The sequence below is a fragment of the Thalassophryne amazonica genome, chromosome 11 (assembly GCF_902500255.1).
Source record: "Thalassophryne amazonica chromosome 11, fThaAma1.1, whole genome shotgun sequence".
Taxonomy (NCBI): domain Eukaryota; kingdom Metazoa; phylum Chordata; class Actinopteri; order Batrachoidiformes; family Batrachoididae; genus Thalassophryne; species Thalassophryne amazonica.
In genome coordinates this window covers 30,159,118-30,184,818 of record NC_047113.1, presented here as the reverse complement: position 1 = coordinate 30,184,818, position 25,701 = coordinate 30,159,118, and the positions used below count along the sequence as shown (strand labels likewise).

The window sequence follows — 25,701 nt, the reverse complement described above, 5'->3', positions numbered from 1 at the left end:
TGCAAATGTAACCGGTACAAATATTTATTTGTTCCATTGTCCATTAAGCTTATTAATGAACAAGCTTAAATTGCACTTTATCATAGGATAGATCTTGCACATTTTCCAGTGGAATGGCGATTTTTTAATGGCTGTGTGGTTTTAGTAGTAGTGGGTTGGTTACAGTGATTTTATGTCTTTTCACTGGTTATAAGGTTATTTATGGTTATTTATGCTATTTTATTGTTGGTTGTATTTATTATATGGGCATTCCTGTTGTAATGTTGGTACTGTTTATTGTTTGTGCAGTTGAGCCCCTCATGCACCAAGCTAAATTTCTCCGAAAGGAGACGATTAATAAAGAACTTTGAACTTTGAAAAAAACAGTATTGATTTGACAATGGAAAATATTTACTACATTAAGAATACCCCCCCCCCTCCAAAAAAAAAAATCTAGAAATTAAAAAAATAATTCCAAAATATTGTTGCAATAGCTGAGAAATTATGACAACAAAAATCTGTTGAACAATAAGTTACACACACACACACACACACACACACACACACACACACATATATATATATATATATATATATATATATATATATATATATATATGTGTGTGTGTGTGTGTGTGTGTGTGTGTGTGTGTGTGTGTGTGTGTGTGTGTGTGTGTGTGTGTGTGTGTGTGTGTGTGAGAGAGAGAGAGACATGTATATATCCCGCTTAAGATGACGATGATTTTGCATTTGTAAAACTGGAGTTTGTTAGAAAGAAAGAAAGAAAGAAAGAAAGAAAGAAAGAAAGAAAGAAAGAAAGAAAGAAAGAAAGAAAGAAAGAAAGAAAGAAAGAAAGAAAGAAAGAAAGGAGTGCACCAGATTAATTAATTTTGCACTGTTTTGTTGGGAGCTGTGCTCTTTGAGCACTTGTGATTAAAAAAATAAATGTTTGATGAGAAAAAAAAATATATATATATACATATCTTCAAGTGTGAACTTCAAGTTGAAGTTTCTGCAATACAGCTGTTTGGACAGCCAGGGCCGCTGTTGGCCAATGTAGAGATGCTCTGCCTTGTGATATTAAAGTACGTCACAGGCACACATTCTTCACACAATCGTCTGCACACAAAGCCAGAAAGATCCGCGTTATACACGATTTAACTGGTGGAAGGAATGAGGACATGAGCACTTTGCTGTTTTTCAATCAAGGTGGAATATAAGGAGTAATTCGTCTTGGAATATAACATTGCGGTTTGTTGCTGTATTTTCTGGAGAAAATCCACCGGACAGAACAATGAGACGGCAAGTATCGCTGTTTTTCTTCGTTTCGTCACTCGGTTTTGTTGTTGGTCAGGTCAGCTACTCCATCCCCGAGGAAATGACAAAAGGATCTTTAGTCGGTAACATAGCGCAGGATTTGGGGTTAGATGTGAAAAGACTCAAATCAGGCAAAGCTCGCATTTACACGGAGGACAATGTGGAGTACGTCGACCTGAATAAAGACAGAGGAGTCCTGCTCGTGAAGCAGAGAATCGACAGAGAGGCGCTGTGTGCGCAGACGACACCCTGCGCCTTACACCTTCAGATAACACTGGAAGAGCCGATTGAATTTTATACGGTTACAGTCGAAATAAATGACATTAACGACAACGCGCCCAGCTTTAAAAAGGAGGAAATGAAATTTAAAATCAGTGAGTCGGCTGCGGTTGGAGCTAAATTTGTGCTGGAGAGAGCGATGGATCTAGATGTAGGTGTGAACGGGCTGCAGGGTTATTCTTTAAATCCCACCGATAATTTTCATCTAAAATTACAAAATCAGCAGGACGGGAGCAAAAAGGTAGAGATGGTTTTACAAAAATCGCTGGATAGAGAGGCGCAGGGTCACCTCTCCTTAACTCTCACAGCGACTGATGGAGGTGATCCGCAGCTCTCGGGAACAATGCGAGTAGAAATATCTGTGCTGGATGCGAACGACAATGCGCCCGTTTTTACGCAGGAAATCTATAAAGCCGCTGTAGCAGAGACCGCTCCTAAGGGCGCAATTATGAGCACCGTCAGTGCTGTAGATGCAGATCACGGTTCAAATGGAAAGGTGTCTTATTCGATAACAAACACTCTGGATGACGTCCCGTTGTTGTTTTCAATCGACGAAGAAAAAGGCGTGGTAGTTTTGATCGGCACCCTAGATTATGAAAAGGCGCAGCACTATGAAATACACGTGCAAGCAAGTGATGACGGAGGATTAACAGATTCATGTAAGGTTATTGTTGACGTGACTGATACCAACGACAATAAACCGTCTATAAATATCATGTCCAAAACGAATGCCATTTTAGAAAATACCCAGCAGGGAACAGTAGTAAGCATATTTAATGTGCAAGACCCAGACTCTGCAGAAAATGGCAAAGTGTCGTGTAATATTGATCAACGCCTTCCATTTCTGATGAAAACAACAACAAAAAAATTCTTTAGTCTCGTAACAGATGGCGATTTGGACAGAGAGAGATCCTCTGAGTATAATATCACAGTGACCTGCTCTGATGAGGGAGTGCCCTCCCTCTCCAGCAGCGTCACTCTGACCTTACAGATCTCAGATGTGAATGATAACGCGCCTGTCTTTGACAAGAGCTCATATGAGGCCTACATTGTAGAAAACAACACACCAGGCCTCTCTATATTCACAGTGAAAGCCACAGATGCTGACTGGAACCAGAACGCGCGTGTTTCTTATATACTGGAGGACTCCGCTGTTAACGGAGTGTCCGTCTCTTCATATGTGTCAGTTAGTGCTGATAGTGGAGTCATCCACGCAGTGCGCTCTTTGGACTACGAGCAGATCAAGGACTTCCAGTTCCGCATCAAAGCGCAGGATGGAGGCTCCCCTCCACTCAGTAGTAACGTGACTGTGAAAATAGTGATCCAGGACCAGAACGACAACGTTCCTCAGGTTCTGTACCCGGTCCAGACTGGGGGCTCTGTGGTGGCTGAGATGGTTCCTCGTTCAGCAGATGTGGGCTATCTGGTGACTAAAGTGGTGGCTGTTGATGTGGACTCTGGACAGAATGCCTGGCTCTCCTATAAACTGCAGAAAGCCACAGACAGGGCGCTGTTTGAAGTGGGTTTACAGAATGGAGAAATAAGAACTATCCGCCAAGTCACTGATAAAGATGCTGTCAAACAAAGACTGACTGTGTTCGTGGAGGACAATGGGCAGCCCCCTCGTTCAGCTACAGTCATTGTTAACGTGGCGGTGGCAGACAGCTACCCTGAAGTGCTGTCGGAGTTCACTGACTTTACGCACGACAAGGAGTACAATGACAACCTGACTTTTTACTTAGTGCTGGCTTTGGCTGTAGTTTCCTTTCTCTTCATCACGTGTTTAGTGGTTATTATATCAGTGAAAATCTACAGATGGAGACAGTCTCGCATCCTGTATCACTCCAGTCTCCCGGTGATTCCATATTATCCACCACGTTACTCAGACACTTTGGGGACAAGGACTCTGCCACACATGTACAACTACGAGGTGTGCAGGACGACTGACTCCAGAAAGAGTGACTGTAAGTTCAGCACAGCCGGTAGTCAGAATGTGCTGATAATGGACCCCAGTTCTACAGGAACCATGCAGCGGATACAGAGTGAAAAGAACATCCTGGATGAACCAGACTCTCCTCTAGAGGTTGGTTATTTTAATTATTTCATACCTAAAAGTTATGCTGCCTGTCATAAATACTTTTAGAAAACTGGTCAATCGTTGAGAGTTTAGAATCAGCACCATGGACAGTGACACTTGAGTGTTTCTGCTGTCTCTGGTATCAGTTTGGAAAGTGCACGTTGGATGAGATGGCTATTCATTTTTTGGAATATTTGTTGTTTTTTTTTTGTTGTTGTTTTTAAGACACAAAGACAGTGCAGTGAATGATTCAGTTGCTCCAATTGGACTGATCATTAGCAGTTAGTTTCTCGTGTTAAAGATCTTCTTGAGGTATACCTTTTGAAGAAAAAGTTGTGGTGTGTGGGTAGAATCAGAACCAAGGACAGTGATACTTTGACGGGGTGCTTTTCGTTCAGTCTCAATGCTGTACTGTTTCTGCACTTGTATGTGATGAATGCATGTTGTATGGAATTATTTATGGATGTGCATTAAATGATTGGGTGTCACTTTGTAAATGATGGCCACGACAAATTTAATCTGAAAATTAACAACGCCACCTTTAATTTTTTTCTGCTCATGACTATTTTTAGTCTATCTATCTATCTATCTATCTATCTATCTATCTATCTATCTATCTATCTATCTATCTATCTATCTATCTATCTATCTATCTATCTATCTATCTATCTATCTATCTATCTATCTATCTATCTATCTATCTATCTATCTATCTATCTATCTATCTATCTATCTGTCTGTCTGTCTGTCTGTCTGTCTGTCTGTCTGTCTAAACAACAGAGCATATAGTTTTTCTTGTCTTTTTTCAGTAGTTTATTGGTTCTATAATCAGTAGTTTTTGGGGTAAAATACTTTTTTCCTGCTTCATTGCTTTAGTGAGCTCTTTAAGGTCGGCTTTAAAGCGCTCAGTGGACCTGTTAGAACTGGATGTTGAGGCTTTCATGTTGTGTCCAATCTTCAAATGGTGCTTATATATTCTATATAATGAACATGCTTCCTATTTTTTAATAACAAAATTGTCTTCCGTCCATCATTTATTTGCCTGATAGTTTCTGCAGTTCATTCATCTGCCCTCTGAGGGACGCTCTTGGCCAGTGTGTCGATGTCTCTCTTCAGATTTAAAGAGAAACCTCCTGCATCACCTTTAAATCAGATCGACAGACACACAGACTACTTACCGAACGTTTGCACGGCAGCAGTGCAGAGATATTTTTTGAATCGATGTGGAAATTTGTGGATTAATTCTCATTCTTCTGTCAATCGAATGGACCAGTAGCCCACGTCCGTTTTGCAGCATCATTCCTTCTGGTGAATTTGGAGAGGGTAATGTCGGACAGAACAATGGGACGGCAAGTCGTGCTTTTTTTCTTCTTCATTTCTGTCGATTTAACGCTCAGTCAAGTCAGTTACTCGATCCCTGAGGAAATGTCCACTGGCTCATTAGTTGGTAACATTGCTCAGGATTTGGGTTTAGATGTAAAACGACTAAAATCTGGGAAAGCTCGCATTTATACGGGCGATACTGCGAGCTACATGGAGCTGAATAAAGAAAAGGGAGTGCTCGTTGTCAAAGACAGAACAGACAGAGAGGCGCTGTGCAGACAGACGACGCCTTGTGCTTTGCATTTCCAAATAATTTTGGAGCATCCCATGGAATTTTACAGCGTCACAGTGGAGATAATGGACATCAATGACAACCCCCCAACGTTTGAAAAAAATGAGGTCACTTTTAAAATCAGTGAATCTGCTGTAATCGGAACAAAATTTGCGTTAGACAGAGCAATTGATCCCGATGTTGGCAAAAACGGAATTAAAAATTACGAGCTCAGACCGACTAATAATTTTGTTTTTAAACGTGGCAGTCAGAGCGATGGGACAGAAAAGGCTGAAATGGTTTTACAAAAGCCTCTGGACAGAGAAAAGGAGGAACACATAGCTTTAACCTTAACAGCTTTTGACGGAGGAAACCCACAAATGTCGGGGACAATTCAAATTTTCATAACGGTGTTGGATGCCAATGATAACGCGCCTGTTTTTTCGCAGTCCTCTTACAAAGCGACTCTTTTTGAAAATGCTCCACAAGGAGCGGTTGTTACCAGCGTCACTGCGTCAGATGCGGATTATGGAGCGAATAGCAAAATAAAATATTCCATTTCAAACAGTTTAGATCAAGCTCATGCAGTGTTTCAGATTGATGAAGACACCGGAAAAATCACACTGACTGGAAATATAGACTTTGAGAGCGTGCGTAATTATCACATTAACATACGCGCAAGTGATGACGGTGGACTTACAGATTCTTGTAAAGTCATCGTTGACATAATTGATGTAAATGACAACAAACCAGCAATTCACATAATGTCAAAATCGAATATGATATCTGAGCAGGCTGCGCAGAATACTGTTGTAACCATGATGAACGTCCAAGATCCGGATTCGAATGAAAATGGTAAAGTTCACTGTTTGATCAACGACGACACACCGTTAACCATCATTACGACATCTAGTAATTTCTACAGCCTCGTTACAGACAGTGAGTTAGACAGAGAGAGATTCTGTGAGTATAATATCACAGTGACCTGCTCTGATGAGGGAGTGCCCTCCCTCTCCAGCAGCGTCACTCTGACCTTACAGATCTCAGATGTGAATGATAACGCGCCTGTCTTTGACAAGAGCTCATATGAGGCCTACATTGTAGAAAACAACACACCAGGCCTTTCTATATTCACAGTGAAAGCCACAGACGCTGACTGGAACCAGAACGCGCGTGTTTCTTACATACTGGAGGACTCCTCTGTTAACGGAGTGTCCGTCTCCTCATATGTGTCAGTTAGTGCTGATAGTGGAGTCATCCACGCAGTGCGCTCTTTGGACTACGAGCAGATCAAGGACTTCCAGTTCTGCGTCAAAGCGCAGGATGGAGGCTCCCCTCCACTGAGTAGTAACGTGACTGTGAAAATAGTGATCCAGGACCAGAACGACAACGCCCCTCAGGTTCTGTACCCGGTCCAGACTGGAGGCTCTGTGGTGGCTGAGATGGTTCCTCGTTCGGCAGATGTGGGCTATCTGGTGACTAAAGTGGTGGCTGTTGATGTGGACTCTGGACAGAATGCCTGGCTCTCCTATAAACTGCAGAAAGCCACAGACAGGGCGCTGTTTGAAGTGGGTTTACAGAATGGAGAAATAAGAACTATCCGCCAAGTCACTGATAAAGATGCTGTCAAACAAAGACTGACTGTGTTCGTGGAGGACAACGGGCAGCCCTCTCGTTCAGCTACAGTCATTGTTAACGTGGCGGTGGCAGACAGCTACCCTGAAGTGCTGTCGGAGTTCAGTGACTTTACGCACGACAAGGAGTACAATGACAACCTGACTTTTTACTTAGTGCTGGCTTTGGCTGTAGTTTCCTTTCTCTTCATCACATGCTTAGTGGTTATTATATCAGTGAAAATCTACAGATGGAGACAGTCTCGCATCCTGTATCACTCCAGTCTCCCGGTGATTCCATATTATCCACCACGTTACTCAGACACTTTGGGGACAGGGACTCTGCCACACGTGTACAACTACGAGGTGTGCAGGACGACTGACTCCAGAAAGAGTGACTGTAAGTTCGGCACAGCTGGTAGTCAGAACGTGCTGATAATGGACACCAGTTCAACAGGAACCATGCAGCGGATACAGAGTGAAAAGAACATCCTGGATGAACCAGACTCTCCTCTAGAGGTTGGTTTATTTTGATACATTTTTACCTGAAAGTCAGCTACATGTCAAATAAACGTTTCAATCAATCAATAAACTTTCAGGGAGACAGACACCCTCTCTACTTTTAAGATTAGGCTTAAAACTTTCCTTTTTGCTAAAGCTTATAGTTAGGGCTGGATCAGGTGACCCTGAACCATCCCTTAGTTATGCTGCTATAGACTTAGACTGCTGGGGGGTTCCCATGATGCACTGAGTGTTTGTTTCTCTTTTTGCTCTGTATGCACCACTCTGCATTTAATAATTAGTGATTGATCTCTCCTCTCTTCCACTGCATGTCTTTTTCCTGATTCTCTCCCCTCAGCCCCAACCAGTCCCGGCAGAAGACTGCCCCTCCCTGAGCCTGGTTCTGTTGGAGGTTTCTTCCTGTTAAAAGGGAGTTTTTCCTTCCCACTGTTGCCAAGTGCTTGCTCACAGGGGGCCGTTTTGACCGTTGGGGTTTTTCTGTAATTATTGTATGGCTTTTGCCTTACAATATAAAGCGCGTTGGGGCAACTGTTTGTTGTGATTTGGCGCTATATATATTAAATTGATTTGATTTGATTTTTCATGATGCCATCATGGGATTGGGTTGGTTTTTGCAGCAACTGGTTTCAAATTTGAAGGTGTATTCTGGATGAAATGTCAATTTTAAGATCACTGAAAAAAGAAATCAAAAATTGTTCATTCCAAGGAATAGTTGTAATATTTTGATTTTTACAAAATGATGGACTCTTTAAAAAACTTTAGACTCTACTCTCTGAGTGCTCATTTGTAGTTATTTTCTCATGTTAAAGGTCTTCATGACCTTAATTTTGGACAAAACCTTGTGGTGTGTCATTTATAATCAGCACCAAGGACAGCCGTACTCTGAAAGATTAAGGCAGTGTATGCGCAACCCAACACTGCAGCATTTGTGCACTTCTGCGGTACTTTGTATATTGTGATGGATGCATGTTTGGTGAACATGATGCACCATGTATTGCTTTCGGCAGTCATTTTAGCATGCAAATGACTGTAAATTGCTGTTATACTTTAATTGCAAAAGTAGCTTTAAATAGAGGTTGAGCTTCATCATATTACTTCAGTGATCATAGTAAACTGTTATGGTTATGGAGTGCCCTTCCTGTCCTCAGTGACACTCTGACATTACAGATATCAGATGTTGATAATGCTTGACTCCACCAGGAACGGCTTTATAACTTAGATTGGAGCAGCATGAGCTAGCCTCTGGGTCCATACTCATCCTTCCCATTTGCTGGTCATCATGGTTCAGTAGATTGGGCAAGAAGGTGGTGTTCTAGTGCAGATGTTTGCAGTCTAGCCACAGAGAAATGACACATTGTTGCCAAAGTCCAGCTAGAGCAAAGACCCCTGTCTGGCCAACCTCCCTGCTGAGCAGTCAAAACAGGATGAGCTATATACACCTGTGCATAGCAAAAGTCATCCCAGCAGAGACTGCATGTACACAAAATCCTTTATGCAGGAACTGAAGGAGGTGTAGCTGTTTTTAATTCATGCTTTCACAATGAAGCAATCTGAAACTAATGTTTTGTGTCTCTGGTTCACTTTTTTTTCAGTGATGTCACTGTCGCTCTCTGTCACTTGTTGGTGCGAACCTTGAAAAGCATAGTTTTCCAGCAATTTTATGCTGTATATCAGTAAGCAATCATTTGAACATAGATAATAGATTAGACCCAGATGTGTGAGACCTCCATATCCAGTTTCACCAGTGGTTGATGATGTGCCTTTCAATTGTGACAACACCATGTGGTTATTCACAGAAGAACATAGTACACCTTTCTTAATTTGACCTACACTGGTAAATCCCAACTTTTGTGATGAATATGAGGTAAAAATCTGAAAAGATTCCTTCAGTCACAGATTTCATGATAAAATATGTCACTTACCTCTGCTCTGCTTCTCTTTTTGTGTCTCACAAAGATGCAAAGCTGTGCATTTTTTTTCCATCAATGCCTTTTAAGTTTGCACAATTTATATTATTTTTATATTGTTGGGGTTTTCATTTTAAATTGAATTATTTTTGCTCTGAAGGTGGAATCTGACTTGTAGATGTCCAAAGTTGTGCTCCAAAAACCTTGTTTAATACTTTAGTATTTTCCTCCTCTTCAAGGCAACATGACTCAGTTTCTATAGTTTTGTCCTACTTATTCAGGAATTAGTCCCATTTGTCCATTTGAATCGATTAAAAGTATTTTGACCCATTTCTGAAATCTACTGGAATCTTTCATGCTGTTTAAAGAAACATTCATTTTGATGAAACTGTTGACTGAAAATGTCACTGGTCCAGTGTGTGAGCATGTACACCCCCACCCCCACCAAAAGGCAGAGAACTTGACCATCCTGAACATATTAACCAAGTAACCACAGACAAGTGAATTGTGGGCATCTTCATGTCTTTCTCCAGCTGCTGGGGTCCTCAGCACTGAGGCACCTGCACTGTAGCTAAACCCTGACCTTACAATGGTGAAGCTTCCAGAAGCCTTTATGTTCATGTTTCAGCATTATTTGAACATAATTCAATTTGCTGTTGTTTCTTCAGAAACACTGTAAGAACTAAAAGGACAGAGAAAATACATAAAATAAGCAAATAGTAATAATAATACATTCACAAACATCCATTAGGCTGCATTAACCATAAGCCTAAATCACGAGTAGCCCTTAATACGCACGTGTGCCAAAGTTAGGAAAGCTAACATAACTAAGAAACTTTCTGAGAGGCTAATTTCAGCGTAATCTTTAACATGTTTAAACACATTATTGCAGAAAATCAGCAAAAGACATCTAAATCGACATAGAATAAACTAAACCAAAAAAATACCTTGTTCCTATTCTAGCCAGGTACTTAATTTCCACAATAGGAGCTTTACATGTGAGAAAACCACCATTAACTTGCTTCAATCCGTGCAAACGTCAAGTTGCAGTTAGATGCGCAAAAGCCCATATCACCGGAAGTACTTCAACATAAAAGCATTAATAACGAACTGGTTTTAACATAGTAAAAACACAAAGAAGTGCTTTTACATTAAAAAAACAGACCTTCATAGGAGTCATTTACATTCACACTGGATCATACTGGGAGAAACATAGCGCATGATCAAAATGTCATACTTGATTTGTTCCCTGACAATAAATTTAAAAATGTGACATCTTGCAAATCAACTGAAAAAAATCTTAAAACAACTGTTTTTTTGTTTGTTTGTTTGTTTGTTTGTTTTTTCAAAACTTAATTTGTGGGGAAAAATAGCAATTCTCTTAAACCTAACACAAATTCACAAAATGGGATATACACAACAGGGAAAGATGCATTTGGAATGTTTTTGAAAAAGTGCACATAAATGTATGTCCACCACTTTAAATGTGATAAAGTAGTCTCTCAGCTTTGTCAAAATAAACATAAAAGCATCTGGGTAATTACTTTGACTGTATGCACATGTAAGACAAATGAGCCATAATATTTTAGCTTGAGTCTCACATAAAAATTTAACTGATTGACATCATTTTCTGTGTCTTATTTTATGAAATGTGTTCAGCATCATAGTGCATGAGGCATGGTGCACCCTGGGGAGGACAATGGGCTGTGCAGGGCACTGAAATATAATTTACATTGAAATAAAGCTAATTACTGTGACACATCAAATTTAAAATGTCCAAGGCAGTAAAATATGGTCAGCTTCTCAGCTGTGAAAAGTTTTTCCATGTTCTTTGATGCCATGTTTTTGTATTTATTTCTTGACAACACCCAAAAGCAGGACAATTAGATGGCAATTTTTTTGCTATTTCAGTGGGAGTTCAGTGGCATCGTAAAGTTTTCCAACTTGACTGGGGTGGTTTCCAAAAGTGGGTGAATGTGTGCCTGAGACACCAAATAACAACAAACTAAATACCCTAAGAGTTATTTTCCCTATTAAATGCAAAAAATAAAATAAAAAATAAATCAATAATAGATAAATAAACTAATTAAATAAATAAATACACCAGTACATTTCCGGATTTTGTTTCTCCATTTCACAGATCAAAGACCTCATTACTCTGTGTAAAACAGGGTTCATTTGTCACCTCCGTAACTGTTTGGACAGTAATTCAGTTTGTGTAGTGTTGTCTCTGTGCATCACCACCACAGAGTTTAAATGAACCAAAAAAGGCGTGCTTGTAATGTAAACTTTCAGTTTGAATTCATAGGGCTTAACAAAAAATATTTTGTATTATTCATTTAAGAAGTACAAATATTTTTGTACTGTGCATATTCCTTCATTTTCAGAGACCAGAAGTAATTGGACATGTACAATATGAGGGTCAGTGTTCATCGAAATCATCACTTTTACAGTTTTCTTGTGACACAGTAGAGGTTTGATAGATGAATATTTCCAAGACACTGAATATGATTTTGACTTCTTTTACATCCATCACTAAGAAATACAAACAGTATGTTAAAGCAGAGTAAATCTGATTGGATAAGGCAGTTCTCAAAAACTGAGGGACCGTTCAAGAAAGAAACCGGTGAGGGAAGTCAACATAATACCAAGACAACTCTGAAGGTTTTATTGGCTTCTGTGGTTGTGACTGTTTAAACCTTGGCATCATCAGCTTCATGGGGGCATGGAAAAAAGACACATTTTCATGCAAGAAACAGATCTGCTTGATCTTCCCCTGTACCTGGCAAACTGGAGCTAAAATTTACCATGTTTCAAATAGAATGCATTGCAGAATTAAAATTACTTGAACAACCCATTAAATACAACTAGCTTTCTTGTAAATTTCAGTAGTGCGCATATAATGTATGTATCTTTACCATTCCAATCCAATTACATTTATTACACAAATCTGATTGGTTAATGGTGTGAGATTTCAGACCTTATAATATCGGGGTTACGGTGGCAAAATATTCGACCATTTCAAATTTGAATGTATTACTCCATACTCCATTCCCTGACCGGTGTTCTGACGAGATGCCATTCCTGTCGAAAAGCCAGACATACAATTCGACAGAACATCAGCTGCGCGTGCTGCTAACTGTTAGCGCGATTAGCTAAGGGCTAGAGAAAGTCGAGTACCACCACCGCCACTGCCATAATGGGGGCATTAATGCTACCATACGACTGTACTGATGTGGATTCTGATACAGAATTACCATTTCGCATTTGATGGATTTGATGGATTTTCCCATTTGATGAATTACTCCGCACCCTGACCACTGTTGGAGCGATGCTGCCTCATGGTAAGCCTCGCCGACCAAATTTCCTACAGAAAAATAAACCATGCAAACAATGGAATTGGATTAGAATGGGAATAACCCCCTTGTGTCTGATGATTGGTGAACATTCATGCTCTTATATGGTCGCAAATATCCGATAATTTTGTGACTGAATAACCAGTCCGCAAATCATCAGACACAACAGGGTTATTCCAGAAATGAAAAGTGGTAAGAAATTAAAGTATTTACTTATGTAGCATAATTAGTTTTGAAAGGGTTTATCCATTTTAAATGCGCCTTAAACTTTTAAACTGTACAAGATGTCACAGCATTCAAAGACAAGCCTTTTCATGGCTAAATTAGGCTCATAAAGTAATTTTATTATTTACATAGTCAACCGAAGTTTTAAATGTAGATAAAAAACGTTGATGCACAATATGGCACCATCAGATAAATTGATGTCTGCTGGCGTTATAGCTTCATTTGAATTGGTCTATGAGGTTTTGTTTCTGTTTTTTGTTTGTTTGTTTGTTTGTTTGTTTTGTAGTGACACAGTAACAACACACAGGTAGAATTTCATGTCGAGATTATTATTATCTCAACATGAAATTCTACCTGTAATAATAATAATAATAATAATAATAATAATAGTAGTAGTAAGTACTGGTAGTATTTAAAAATAGACTCTTCAGCACTCATGAGCTTTTGCTGTTTGTTGCTTTGAACACAGAGGGCCGCTATTGGCCAGTGAGTGGAGATGTTTTATAGGACTGGAACTGTTCCTCTCTCTCTTATTGCGTCGTCGAGCACAACAAAACAGACTGACGACGTCTGATTTTCTTCAGTGCGGTCTGCACAGGGACATTAAACGACGCTATTTTGTGGAAATATTTTCCTATTGTTGGATTATTTTTAACGCATTGTTTGCATGGATTACATGTCGCTTGGATTGCCCGACAAAAAAATGAGACGGCAAGTATAGTTTTTCATCTTGGTTCTGTCTCTCCGCTCGGTGTTTGGGCAGGTCAGCTATTCTATTCCCGAAGAAATGGAAAAAGGCTCGTTAGTGTGTGACGTAGCAAAGGATTTGGGTTTAGATCTTAAAAGGCTTAAATCGGGCAGAGCCCGGATTCATTCAGGAGACAAAGGAGAATATGTGGAGCTGAACGGAGAGAGGGGGCTCCTCCTTGTGAAGGAAAGAATAGACAGAGAAACGCTGTGTGGAGAAACGACGCCTTGCGCTTTGCATTTACAAATGATTCTGGAAAATCCAATGGAATTATTCCGTATAACAATAGAAATCACGGACATAAACGACAACGCGCCCAGTTTTGCCTCCAGTGAGCAACGTTTTGAAATTAGCGAGTCCGCAGTTGTCGGATCTAAATTTGTACTGGAAAAAGCGATCGATCCCGACGTTGGTTCAAATAGTCTCCAGAGTTATTCTCTCAGTCCCACAAATAATTTTGTTTTGAAACAAGAAAATCAGGCGGATGGAACTAAAAAGGTCGAGATGGTTTTACAGAAGCCTCTCGATCGAGAGCAACAGGAGCAAATTTCACTGTTATTAACGGCGAAAGACGGAGGACAGCTGCCCATGTCAGGGAAGATACAGATCATCATCACCATATTAGATGCGAACGACAATGCTCCAGTTTTTACCAAATCAGTTTATAAGGCGTCGATAACAGAAAATTCACAGAGAGGGACAAGTGTTGTGACCGTTAGTGCGTCTGACAGAGACGGAGGCTCCAACGGAGAAATATCATACATGATCACCAACAGCAAGCGAAGATTATCCGATTTATTTCAGATCAGTTACCTTGATTGGTGAAATAGATTATGAAAAAGCTCAAATATATCAAATAGACATTGGAGCTATTGACAATGGTGGACTGTCTGATTCAAGTAAGATTGTGATAGATGTTATCGACATCAATGATAACAATCCGCAAATTAATTTACTTTCTAAATCAGAAAGCATTTTTGAAGATGCACCTGAGAACACCGTAATATCCATGATGAGTGTGAGTGATCCAGATTCTGGGAGAAATGGTGACGTGAAGTGTAGAATTAAAGGTGACGTCCCCTTTAAAATACAAAATACACTGAATGTTTTTTATAGTTTGGTAACAGAAATAGCTTTGGACAGAGAGGTCGAGTCTCATTATAATATCACAGTGACCTGCTCTGATGAGGGAGTGCCCTCCCTCTCCAGCAGCGTCACTCTGACCTTACAGATCTCAGATGTGAATGATAACGCACCTGTCTTTGAGAAGAGCTCATATGAGGCCTACATTGTAGAAAACAACACACCAGGCTTTTCTATATTCACAGTGAAAGCCACAGACGCTGACTGGAACCAGAACGCACGTGTTTCTTACATACTGGAGTTCTCCTCTGTTAACGGAGTGTCCGTCTCCTCATATGTGTCAGTTAGTGCTGATAGTGGAGTCATTCACGCAGTGCGCTCTTTGGACTACGAGCAGATCAAGGACTTCCAGTTCCGTGTCAAAGCGCAGGATGGAGGCTCCCCTCCACTCAGTAGTAACGTGACTGTGAAAATAGTGATCCAGGACCAGAACGACAACACCCCTCAGGTTCTGTACCCGGTCCAGACTGGAGGCTCTGTGGTGGCTGAGATGGTTCCTCGTTCAGCAGATGTGGGCTATCTGGTGACTAAAGTGGTGGCTGTTGATGTGGACTCTGGACAGAATGCCTGGCTCTCCTATAAACTGCAGAAAGCCACAGACAGGGCGCTGTTTGAAGTGGGTTTACAGAATGGAGAAATAAGAACTATCCGCCAAGTCACTGATACAGATGCTGTCAAACAAAGACTGACTGTGTTCGTGGAGGACAACGGGCAGCCCTCTCGTTCAGCTACAGTCATCCTTAACGTGGCGGTGGCGGACAGCTACCCTGAAGTGCTGTCGGAGTTCACTGACTTTACGCACGACAAGGAGTACAAAGACAACCTGACTTTTTACTTAGTGCTGGCTTTGGCTGTAGTTTCCTTTCTCTTCATCACGTGTTTAGTGGTTATTATATCAGTGAAAATCTACAGATGGAGACAGTCTCGCATCCTGTATCACTCCAGTCTCCCGGTGATTCCATATTATCCACCACGTTATTCAGACACTTTGGGGACAGGGACTCTGCCACACGTGTACAACTACGAGGTGTGCAGGACGACTGACTCCAGAAAGAGTGACTGTAAGTTCGGCACAGCTGGTAGTCAGAACATGCTGATAATGGACCCCAGTTCTACAGGAACCATGCAGCGGATACAGAGTGAAAAGAACATCCTGGATGAACAAGACTCTCCTCTAGAGGTTGGTCATTTTAATCAATTTTCATCTGAAAGTCAGCTTCATGTGAAAGATTCTTTTATAAATGTCATTTGTTGACTGTTTAGATTCAGCACCATGGACAGGGACACCAGAGTATTTGTTCCAGCACAGTCTCGGGGTAGGTCGTGGGTGTCAGATTGGAAGATGCATCCCGAATGAGATGGTTAACAATTTTTCGTTCACTCTGAAATTTTATTTCTTTATTTGTTTGTTTGTTTACTTGTTCATTTTGCAGGGAACAGTTGTGATATGTATTTAACTTTTTATAAAGGAATTCTTCAGATAAACAACATGGAATGGGGTTCAGATTCTTGAATGATTCAGGCTCTTCTCTCTGAGTGACTATTTGTTGTGATTTTCTCATTAAACGTCTTCATGGGGTTCATTTTGCACAAAAAACTGTGTTGTGTCATCTGTAAATAACACCAAGTACAGCTGTACTCTAATGGGGTGTTTATCATCCACTTAATGCTTGTGGTAATGTATGCTGCAGTGTTTGTGCACTTCTGTGCTATTTTGTGATGGATGCATGTTTGGTGAGCATCATGTTGCATATATTGTTGCTTTTAAAATGCAAATGACTTTAAATTGATGTAATGCTTTAATTGCAAGAGTAGCATTGGATAGATGTTAAGTGTCATTATATTACTTCCATGTTCACAGTACCTCTGCATTAGTGTCATTCTGACATTGCAGATATCAGATGTTGATAATGCCTGGAATGGCTTTGTAACTCAGATTGGACCAGCATGAGCTCATCTCTGGGTCCATCCTCATCCTTTGTGCAGAGATGCCATTTGGTGGTCATCATGGTTCAGTAGATTAGGTATGAAGGTGGAGTTCTAGTGCAAATGTTTGCAGTGTCGTCACAGAGAAATGACACATGCAGCTGCTCCAATGTCCAGCTGGAGCAAAGACCCCTATCTGGTCAACTTTGCTTCTTAGCAACAAGATGAGTTACATACACATTCACAGAGCAAACGTCAACCCAGCAGAGGCTGCATGTTCACAAAATGCTTTTTGCAGGAACTGAAAGTGTGGCTGTTTTTATTTGTGCTTTCAAGGTAAATCAATCAGAAAGTAACATTTCATTTCTCTGGTTCACTTCTTTTATTGTCACTGGTGCCTCTGTCACTCTCTGTCACTTATCCTTCCAGGATGAGGTGCCAACCTTGAAAAACAGATTTCCAGCAACAAACCGAGCATGAAGTTAAAGGAAATGTCTGTAGATCTCCGAGACAGAATTACATTGGAGTTCTACGGGGACTGTGTGTATCTTTACAGATGAAAGGTGGTTAGAAATTAAAGTATTTATATATGTTGCATCATTATTTTTAAAAAGGTTTATGCGTTTTAAACGTGACTCAAACTCCCATCTTCAAAGACAAGATTTTTCAAGCCCAACGTATGCTCATGAAGTAAATTTGTATAAGCACAGTCTTACATTTGAGAAACTTTGAGGATGTTTGACAGAAAAGCTCAAACACAATTCTAAATTTAGATAAAAACATTTATGCACAATATGGCACCATCAGTTAAATTGATGTTTGCTGACGTTATAGCTTCATTTCATATGGTCTGTGATTTTTATTTATTATTATTTTTTTGTGTGTGTGTGTGTGTGTGTGTGTGTGTGTGTGTGTGTGTGTGTGTGTGTGTGTGTGTGTGTGTGTGTGTGTGTGTGTGTGTGTGTGTGTGTGTGTGTGTGTGTGTGTGTGTGTGTGTGTGTGTGTGTGTGTGTGTGTGTAATCACGCAGTAACAGCACACAGGTAGAATGCCATAGCAAGATTCTAATTATTCTTATTGTTTTTATTAATATTGTTATTATTATTGAAAAATAGACTCTTCAGCACTCATGAGCTTTTGCTGTTGTTTCTTTGAACACAGAGGGCCGCTATTGGCCAGTGAGTGGAGATGTTTTATAGGACTGGAACTGTTCCTCCCTCTCCTATTGCGTCGTCGAGCACAACAAAGCAGACTGACGACGTCTAATTTTCTTCAGTGCGGTCTGCACACGGACATTAAACGACGCTATTTTGTGGACATATTTTCCTATTGTTGGATTATTTTTAACGCATTGTATGGATTACATATTTGATCCCGACAAAAAAAAAAAAAAATGAGACGGCAAGTACAGTTTTTCATCTTGGTTCTGTCTCTCCGCTCGGTGTTTGGGCAGGTCAGCTATTCTATTAACGAAGAAATGGAAAAAGGCTCGTTAGTGTGTGACGTAGCAAAGGATTTGGGTTTAGATCTTAAAAGGCTCAAATCGGGCAGAGCCCGAATTCATTCAGGAGACAAAGGAGAATATGTGGAGCTGAACAGAGAGAGGGGGCTCCTCCTTGTGAAGGAAAGAATAGACAGAGAAACGCTGTGTGGAGAAACGACGCCTTGCGCTTTGCATTTACAAATGATTCTGGAAAATCCAATGGAATTATTCCGTATAACAATAGAAATCATGGACATAAACGACAACGCGCCCACTTTTGCTTCGAGTGAAAAACGTTTTGATATTAGCGAGTCCGCAGTTGTCGGATCTAAATTTGTACTGGAAAAAGCGATCGATCCCGACGTTGGTTCAAATAGTCTCCAGAGTTATTCTCTCAGTCCCACAAATAATTTTGTTTTGAAGCTAGAAAATCAGTCAGATGGAACTAAAAAGGTCGAGATGGTTTTACAGAAGCCTCTCGATCGAGAGCAGCAGGAGCAAATATCACTGTTATTAACGGCGAAAGACGGAGGACAGCCGCCCATGTCAGGGAAGATACAGATCATCGTCACCATATTAGATGTGAACGACAATGCTCCAGTTTTTACCAAATCAGTTTATAAGGCGTCGATAACAGAAAATTCACAGAGAGGGACAAGTGTTGTGACCGTTAGTGCGTCTGACAGAGACGGAGGCTCCAACGGAGAAATATCATACATGATCACCAACAGCAAGCGAAGATTATCCGATTTATTTCAGATCGATAGAAAAAGTGGAGATATTACCTTGATTGGTGAAATAGATTATGAAAAAGGTCAATTATATCAAATAGACATTGAAGCTGTTGACAATGGTGGACTGTCTGATTCCAGTAAGATTATGATAGATGTTATCGACGTCAATGATAACAATCCGCAAATTAATTTACTCTCTAAATCAGAAAGTATTTTCGAAGACGCACCTGAGAACACCGTAATATCCATGATGAGTGTGAGTGATCCAGATTCTGGGAGAAATGGTGACGTGAAGTGTAGAATTAAAGGTGACGTCCCCTTTAAAATACAAAATACACTGAATGGGTTTTATAGTTTGATAACAGAAGTAGCTTTGGACAGAGAGGTCGAGTCTCATTATAACATCACAGTGACCTGCTCTGATGAGGGAGTGCCCTCCCTCTCCAGCAGCGTCACTCTGACCTTACAGATCTCAGATGTGAATGATAACGCGCCTGTTTTTGAGAAGAGCTTATATGAGGCCTACATTGTAGAAAACAACACACCAGGCCTCTCTATATTCACAGTGAAAGCCACAGACGCTGACTGGAACCAGAACGCGCGTGTTTCTTACATACTGGAGGACTCCTCTGTTAACGGAGTGTCCGTCTCCTCATATGTGTCAGTTAGTGCTGATAGTGGAGTCATCCACGCAGTGCGCTCTTTGGACTACGAGCAGATCAAGGACTTCCAGTTCCGCGTCAAAGCGCAGGATGGAGGCTCCCCTCCACTCAGCAGTAACGTGACTGTGAAAATAGTGACCCAGGACCAGAACGACAACACCCCTCAGGTTCTGTACCCAGTCCAGACTGGAGGCTCTGTGGTGGCTGAGATGGTTCCTCGGTCAGCAGATGTGGGCTATCTGGTGACTAAAGTGGTGGCTGTTGATGTGGACTCTGGACAGAATGCCTGGCTCTCCTATAAACTGCAGAAAGCCACAGACAGGGCGCTGTTTGAAGTGGGTTTACAGAATGGAGAAATAAGAACTATCCGCCAAGTCACTGATAAAGATGCTGTCAAACAAAGACTGACTGTGTTCGTGGAGGACAACGGGCAGCCCTCTCGTTCAGCTACAGTCATTGTTAACGTGGCGGTGGCGGACAGCTACCCTGAAGTGCTGTCGGAGTTCACTGACTTTACACACGACAAGGAGTACAATGACAACCTGACTTTTTACTTAGTGCTGGCTTTGGCTGTAGTTTCCTTTCTCTTCATCACGTGTTTAGTGGTTATTATATCAGTGAAAATCTACAGATGGAGACAGTCTCGCATCCTGTATCACTCCAGTCTCCCGGTGATTCCATATTATCCACCACGTTACTCAGATACTTTGGGGACAGGGACTCTGCCACACGTGTACAACTACGAGGTGTGCAGGACGACTGACTCCAGAAAGAGTGACTGTAAGTTCGGCACAGCTGGTAGTCAGAACGTGCTGATAATGGACCCCAGTTCTACAGGAACCATGCAGCGGATACAGAATGAAAAGAACATCCTGGATGAACCAGATTCTCCTCTAGAGGTTGGTCATTTTAATCAGTTTTCATCTGAAAGTCAGCTTCATGTGAAAGATACTTTCAGTAATGTCATTTGTTGACAGTTTAGATTCAGCACCATGGACCTGGACACCAGAGTATTTGTTCCAACCCAGTCTCAGTGCAGGTCATAGGTGTCAGATTGGATGGTGCATTATGGATGAGATGGTTAACAACTTTTAGGTCACTCTGAAATTTTATTTATTCGATTATTTACTTGTTATTTTTCAGGGAACAGTTGTAATATGTCTTGAACTTTTTATCAATGAATTCTTCAGATAAAGTACATTGAATGGGATTCAGACTCTTCTCTTTGAGTGGTCATTTGTTGTTTTCTGCTGTTAAAGGTCTTCATGGGATTTATTTTGGAGAAAAAAAACTCTGGTCTGTCAATTATAATTAGCACCAAGTACAGCTGTACTCTAATGGAGTGTTTTTCATCCACTCAATGCTTGTGGTAATGTATGCTGCAGTGTTTGTGCACTTCTGTGCTATTTTGTGATGGCTGCATGTTTGGTGAGCATCATGCCGTGTGTATTGTTGCTTTTTGGATCATTTTTAAAATGCAAATGATTTTAAATTGATGTTGTGCTTTAACTGCAAGAGTAGCATTGGATAGATGTTAAGTGTCATTATATTACTTCCGTGTTCACAGTACCTCTGCATCACTGTTATTCTGACATTGCAGATATCAGATGTTGATAATGCCTGGAACTGCTTTGTAACTCAGATTGGACCAGCATGAGCTAGCCTCTGGGACCCAGAGACTAGCTGGGTCCATCCTCATCCTTTGTGCAGTGATGCCATTTGGTGGTCATCATGGTTCAGTAGATTAGGCATGAAGGTGGAGTTCTAGGGCAAATGTTTTCAGTGTCGTCACAGAGAAACGACACATGCAGCTGCTCCAATGTCCAGCTGGGGCAAAGTCCCCTATCTGGTCAAACTCTCTTCTTAGCAAAATGATGAGCTACATACACATTCACAGAGCAAACATCATCCCGACAGAGGCTGCATGTTCATGAAATGCTTTCTGCAGGAACTGAAGGTGTGGCTGTTTTTGTTTGTGCTTTAAAGGTAAATCAGTCAGAAAGTAACATTTCATTTCTCAGGTTCACTTATTTTGCCACTGATGCCATTGTCACTTATTCCTCCATGAAGAGGTGCCAACTTTGAAAAACATAGTCCAGCAGGGGTAAATTCAGTTGACTGGACACGATTTGGAAAGGCACACACCTGTCTTCATATAAGGGCCCACAGTTGACACTGCATGTCAGAGCACAAACCAAGCATGAAGTCAAAGGAATTGTCTGTCAACCTCTGAGACAGAATTGCCTCAGAGGTCTACAGGTACTGTATGTATCTTTACAGATGAAAGGTGGTTAGAAATTAAAGTATTTAGATATGTTGCATTATTATTTTTTAAAGGTTTATGCATTTTAAATGTGACTCAAACTCCAATATTCAAAGACAAGCCTTTTCATGGTCAACTTACACTCATAAAGTAAATTTGTATATGCACAGTCTTACATTTGAGAAACTTTGAGGATGTTTGACAGAAAAGCTCAACCATACTTTTAAATATAAAAACATTTTTGCACAATATGGCACCTTCAGTTAAATTGATGTCTGCTGACCTTATAGCTTCATTTGATATGGTCTGTTATTTTATTTTATTTTATTTATTTATTTATTTGTTTGTTTGTTATCATGCAGTAACAACACACGGGTAGAATGGCATGTCAACGTTCTTCTTCTTCTTCTTCTTCTTCTTCTTCTTATTATTATTATTATTATTATTATTATTATTATTATTATTGTTATTATTATTATTATTATTATTACTTAAAAATGGACTCTTCAGCACTCATGAGCTTTTGCTGTTTGTTTCTTTGAACACAGAGGGCCGCTATTGGCCAGTGAGTGGAGATGTTTTATAGGACTGGAACTGTTCCTCCCTCTCTTATTGAGTCGTCGAGCACAACAAAGCAGACTGACGACGTCTGATTTTCTTCAGTGCGGTCTGCACACGGACATTAAACGACGCTATTTTGTGGAAATATTTTCCTGTTGTTGGATTATTTTTAACGCATTGTTTGCATGGATTACATGTCGCTTGGATTGCCCGACAAAAAAAAATGAGACGGCAAGTACAGTTTTTCATCTTGGTTCTGTCTCTCCGCTCGGTGTTTGGGCAGGTCAGCTGTTCTATTCCCGAAGAAATGGAAAAAGGCTCGTTAGTGTGTGACGTAGCAAAGGATTTGGGTTTAGATCTTAAAAGGCTCAAATCGGGCAGAGCCCGGATTCATTCAGGAGACAAAGGAGAATATGTGGAGCTGAACAGAGAGAGGGGGCTCCTCCTTGCGAAGGAAAGAATAGACAGAGAAACGCTGTGTGGAGAAACGACGCCTTGCGCTTTGCATTTACAAATGATTCTGGAAAATCCAATGGAATTATTCCGTATAACAATAGAAATCACGGACATAAACGACAACGCGCCCAGTTTTGCCTCCAGTGAGCAACGTTTTGAAATTATTGAGTCCACGATTGTCGGATCTAAATTTGTACTGGAAAAAGCGATCGATCCCGACGTTGGTTCAAATAGTCTCCAGAGTTATTCTCTCAATCCGACAAATAATTTTGTTTTGAAACAAGAGAATCAAGCGGGTGGAACTAAAAAGGTCGAGATGGTTTTACAGAAGCCTCTCGATCGAGAGCAGCAGGAGCAAATATCACTGTTATTAACGGCGAAAGACGGAGGACAGCCGCCCATGTCAGGGAAGATACAGATCATCGTCACGATATTAGATGTGAACGACAATGCTCCAGTTTTTACCAGATCAGTTTATAAGGCGTCGATAACAGAAAATTCACAGAGAGGTACAAGTGTTGTGACCGTTAGTGCGTCTGACAGAGACGGAGGCTCCAACGGAGAAATATCATACATGATCACCAACAGCCATCGAAGATTATCCGATTTATTTCAGATTGATAGAAAAAGTGGAGATGTTACCTTGATTGGTGAAATAGATTATGAAAAAGCTCAATTATATCAAATAGATATTGGAGCTGTTGACAATGGTGGACAGTCTGATTCCAGTAAGATTGTGATAGATGTTATAGACATCAATGATAACAATCCGCAAATTAATTTACTTTCTAAATCAGAAAGCATTTTCGAAGATGCACCTGAGAACACCGTAATATCCATGATGAGTGTCAGTGATCCAGATTCTGGGAGAAATGGTGACGTGAAATGTAGAATTAAAGGTGACGTCCCTTTTAAAATACAAAATACACTGAATGGGTTTTATAGTTTGATAACAGAAGCAGCTTTGGACAGAGAGGTCGAGTCTCATTATAACATCACAGTGACCTGCTCTGATGAGGGAGTGCCCTCCCTCTCCAGCAGTGTCACTCTGACCTTACAGATCTCAGATGTGAATGATAACGCGCCTGTCTTTGAGAAGAGCTCATATGAGGCCTACATTGTAGAAAACAACACACCAGGCCTCTCTATATTCACAGTGAAAGCCACAGACGCTGACTGGAACCAGAACGCGCATGTTTCTTACATACTGGAGGACTCCTCTGTTAACGGAGTGTCCGTCTCCTCATATGTGTCAGTTAGTGCTGATAATGGAGTCATCCACGCAGTGCGCTCTTTGGACTACGAGCAGATCAAGGACTTCCAGTTCCGCGTCAAAGCGCAGGATGGAGGCTCCCCTCCACTCAGCAGTAACGTGACTGTGAAAATAGTGATCCAGGACCAGAACGACAACACCCCTCAGGTTCTGTACCCGGTCCAGACTGGAGGCTCTGTGGTGGCTGAGATGGTTCCTCGTTCAGCAGATGTGGGCTATCTGGTGACTAAAGTAGTGGCTGTTGATGTGGACTCTGGACAGAATTCCTGGCTCTCCTATAAACTGCAGAAAGCCACAGACAGGGCGCTGTTTGAAGTGGGTTTACAGAATGGAGAAATAAGAACTATCCGCCAAGTCACTGATAAAGATGCTGTCAAACAAAGACTGACTGTGTTCGTGGAAGACAACGGGCAGCCCTCTCGTTCAGCTAAAGTCATTGTTAACGTGGCGGTGGCGGACAGCTACCCTGAAGTGCTGTCGGAGTTCACTGACTTTACGCACGACAAGGAGTACAATGACAACCTGACTTTTTACATAGTGCTGGCTTTGGCTGTAGTTTCCTTTCTCTTCATCACGTGTTTAGTGGTTATTATATCAGTGAAAATCTACAGATGGAGACAGTCTCGCATCCTGTATCACTCCAGTCTCCCGGTGATTCCATATTATCCACCACGTTACTCAGACACTTTGGGGACAGGGACTCTGCCACACGTGTACAACTACGAGGTGTGCAGGACGAATGACTCCAGAAAGAGTGACTGTAAGTTCGGCACAGCTGGTAGTCAGAACGTGCTGATAATGGACCCCAGTTCTACAGGAACCATGCAGTGGATACAGAGTGAAAAGAACATCCTGGAAGAACCAGATTCTCCTCTAGAAGTTGGTCATTTTCATATTTTTCGCACTTAACGTTTGCATTACATTGGTTGTGTTCATTGTTTGTCAGTTTTCAGAACCATGGACAGAGAATGTGACCACCACCGTGTGTTTTTTGGTCGTTTCTGTCAGTCATTTTTGCAAATAGTGAATATTTCTTTTAGGAAATTAGTAGATTAGTGTCAGTGTGCGTGAGAAAACGTTATTTTTTTGTACAATTCTAATCACTTTATTCATATCAGTTGCCTCAAATGTGTTACTGTTATCGCCCAAATCAAAACGTGTTGCAGGTTTCTGCTTTTGAAAGTTTGCTTTCAGTGGTGTACCTTTATCAAACCAGCTAATTTCACTTGATTTTTGTTTATCTGGTGACTCAAAAAGCATTTGATTTGTTCTATGATTTTTACAGTTGTTGTTACTAATATTAATATTCCTAGTAGTACACGTTGCCTTCTTCCTAGTATTTTTGCTGCTGCTGCTGTTTGTAACAGTAGAGACAGTTCAGTGTGTTTAGATTGAAAGGTGCCTGAGCATGAGTGGCTTTGGCTAGCTAACTAGCTATGTGTCTATTTATCTGTCTGTCAGATAGACGTTATGTATATACGTCTCAAAAAATACTGTATTCAATACAGATACTCTTATAGAGTTTAAATATAATACAGATGAAACGGGTATTGGTTGTCAAAATCAGCACCATGGAGAGAGACA

General features: G+C 40.8%; 4 protein-coding genes across 22 annotated transcripts in view; all 4 read left to right on the top strand.

Moving 5' to 3' along the window:
- The window catches only part of LOC117519820 (protocadherin gamma-A11-like), a 911,360-nt gene that overhangs the window by 763,553 nt on the left and 122,106 nt on the right, over positions 1–25,701 (top strand). The window contains exons 3-4 of one of the 19 annotated variants that reach the window (XM_034181059.1): positions 5,348–5,358; positions 6,761–7,378. The exons of the other annotated variants lie outside the window; for them this stretch is intronic. Coding sequence (XP_034036950.1) covers positions 5,348–5,358; positions 6,761–7,378 — 629 coding nt within the window. The remainder of the gene's footprint in view (positions 1–5,347; positions 5,359–6,760; positions 7,379–25,701) is intronic. 19 annotated transcript variants of the gene reach the window in all.
- LOC117520451 (protocadherin beta-16-like) lies at positions 1,033–3,718 on the top strand. The gene has a single exon (XM_034181793.1). It carries the CDS (start codon positions 1,274–1,276, stop codon positions 3,716–3,718), a length of 2,445 nt encoding a protein of 814 aa, XP_034037684.1. The 5' UTR covers positions 1,033–1,273.
- Positions 13,973–25,026, top strand: LOC117520450 (protocadherin gamma-A1-like). Its single transcript, XM_034181792.1, has 2 exons — positions 13,973–14,379; positions 23,419–25,026. Exons 1-2 carry the CDS (start codon positions 14,122–14,124, stop codon positions 25,024–25,026), a joined length of 1,866 nt encoding a protein of 621 aa, XP_034037683.1. The 5' UTR covers positions 13,973–14,121.
- Positions 17,926–20,553, top strand: LOC117519831 (protocadherin beta-16-like). The gene has a single exon (XM_034181107.1). It carries the CDS (start codon positions 18,079–18,081, stop codon positions 20,536–20,538), a length of 2,460 nt encoding a protein of 819 aa, XP_034036998.1. The 5' UTR covers positions 17,926–18,078; the 3' UTR covers positions 20,539–20,553.

What these genes read in the sequence shown, in the direction of transcription:
- LOC117520451 (XM_034181793.1), top strand. Translation starts at nt 1,274, where the DNA reads ATGAGACGGCAAGTATCGCTGTTTTTCTTCGTTTCGTCACTCGGTTTT.
- LOC117520450 (XM_034181792.1), top strand. Translation starts at nt 14,122, where the DNA reads ATGGTTTTACAGAAGCCTCTCGATCGAGAGCAACAGGAGCAAATTTCA. An exon ending in CCAACGGAGAAATATCATAC is followed by an intron (nt 14,380 to 23,418) that starts ATGATCACCAAC and finishes GAAATATCATAC; the next exon opens with ATGATCACCAACAGCCATCG.
- LOC117519831 (XM_034181107.1), top strand. Translation starts at nt 18,079, where the DNA reads ATGAGACGGCAAGTACAGTTTTTCATCTTGGTTCTGTCTCTCCGCTCG.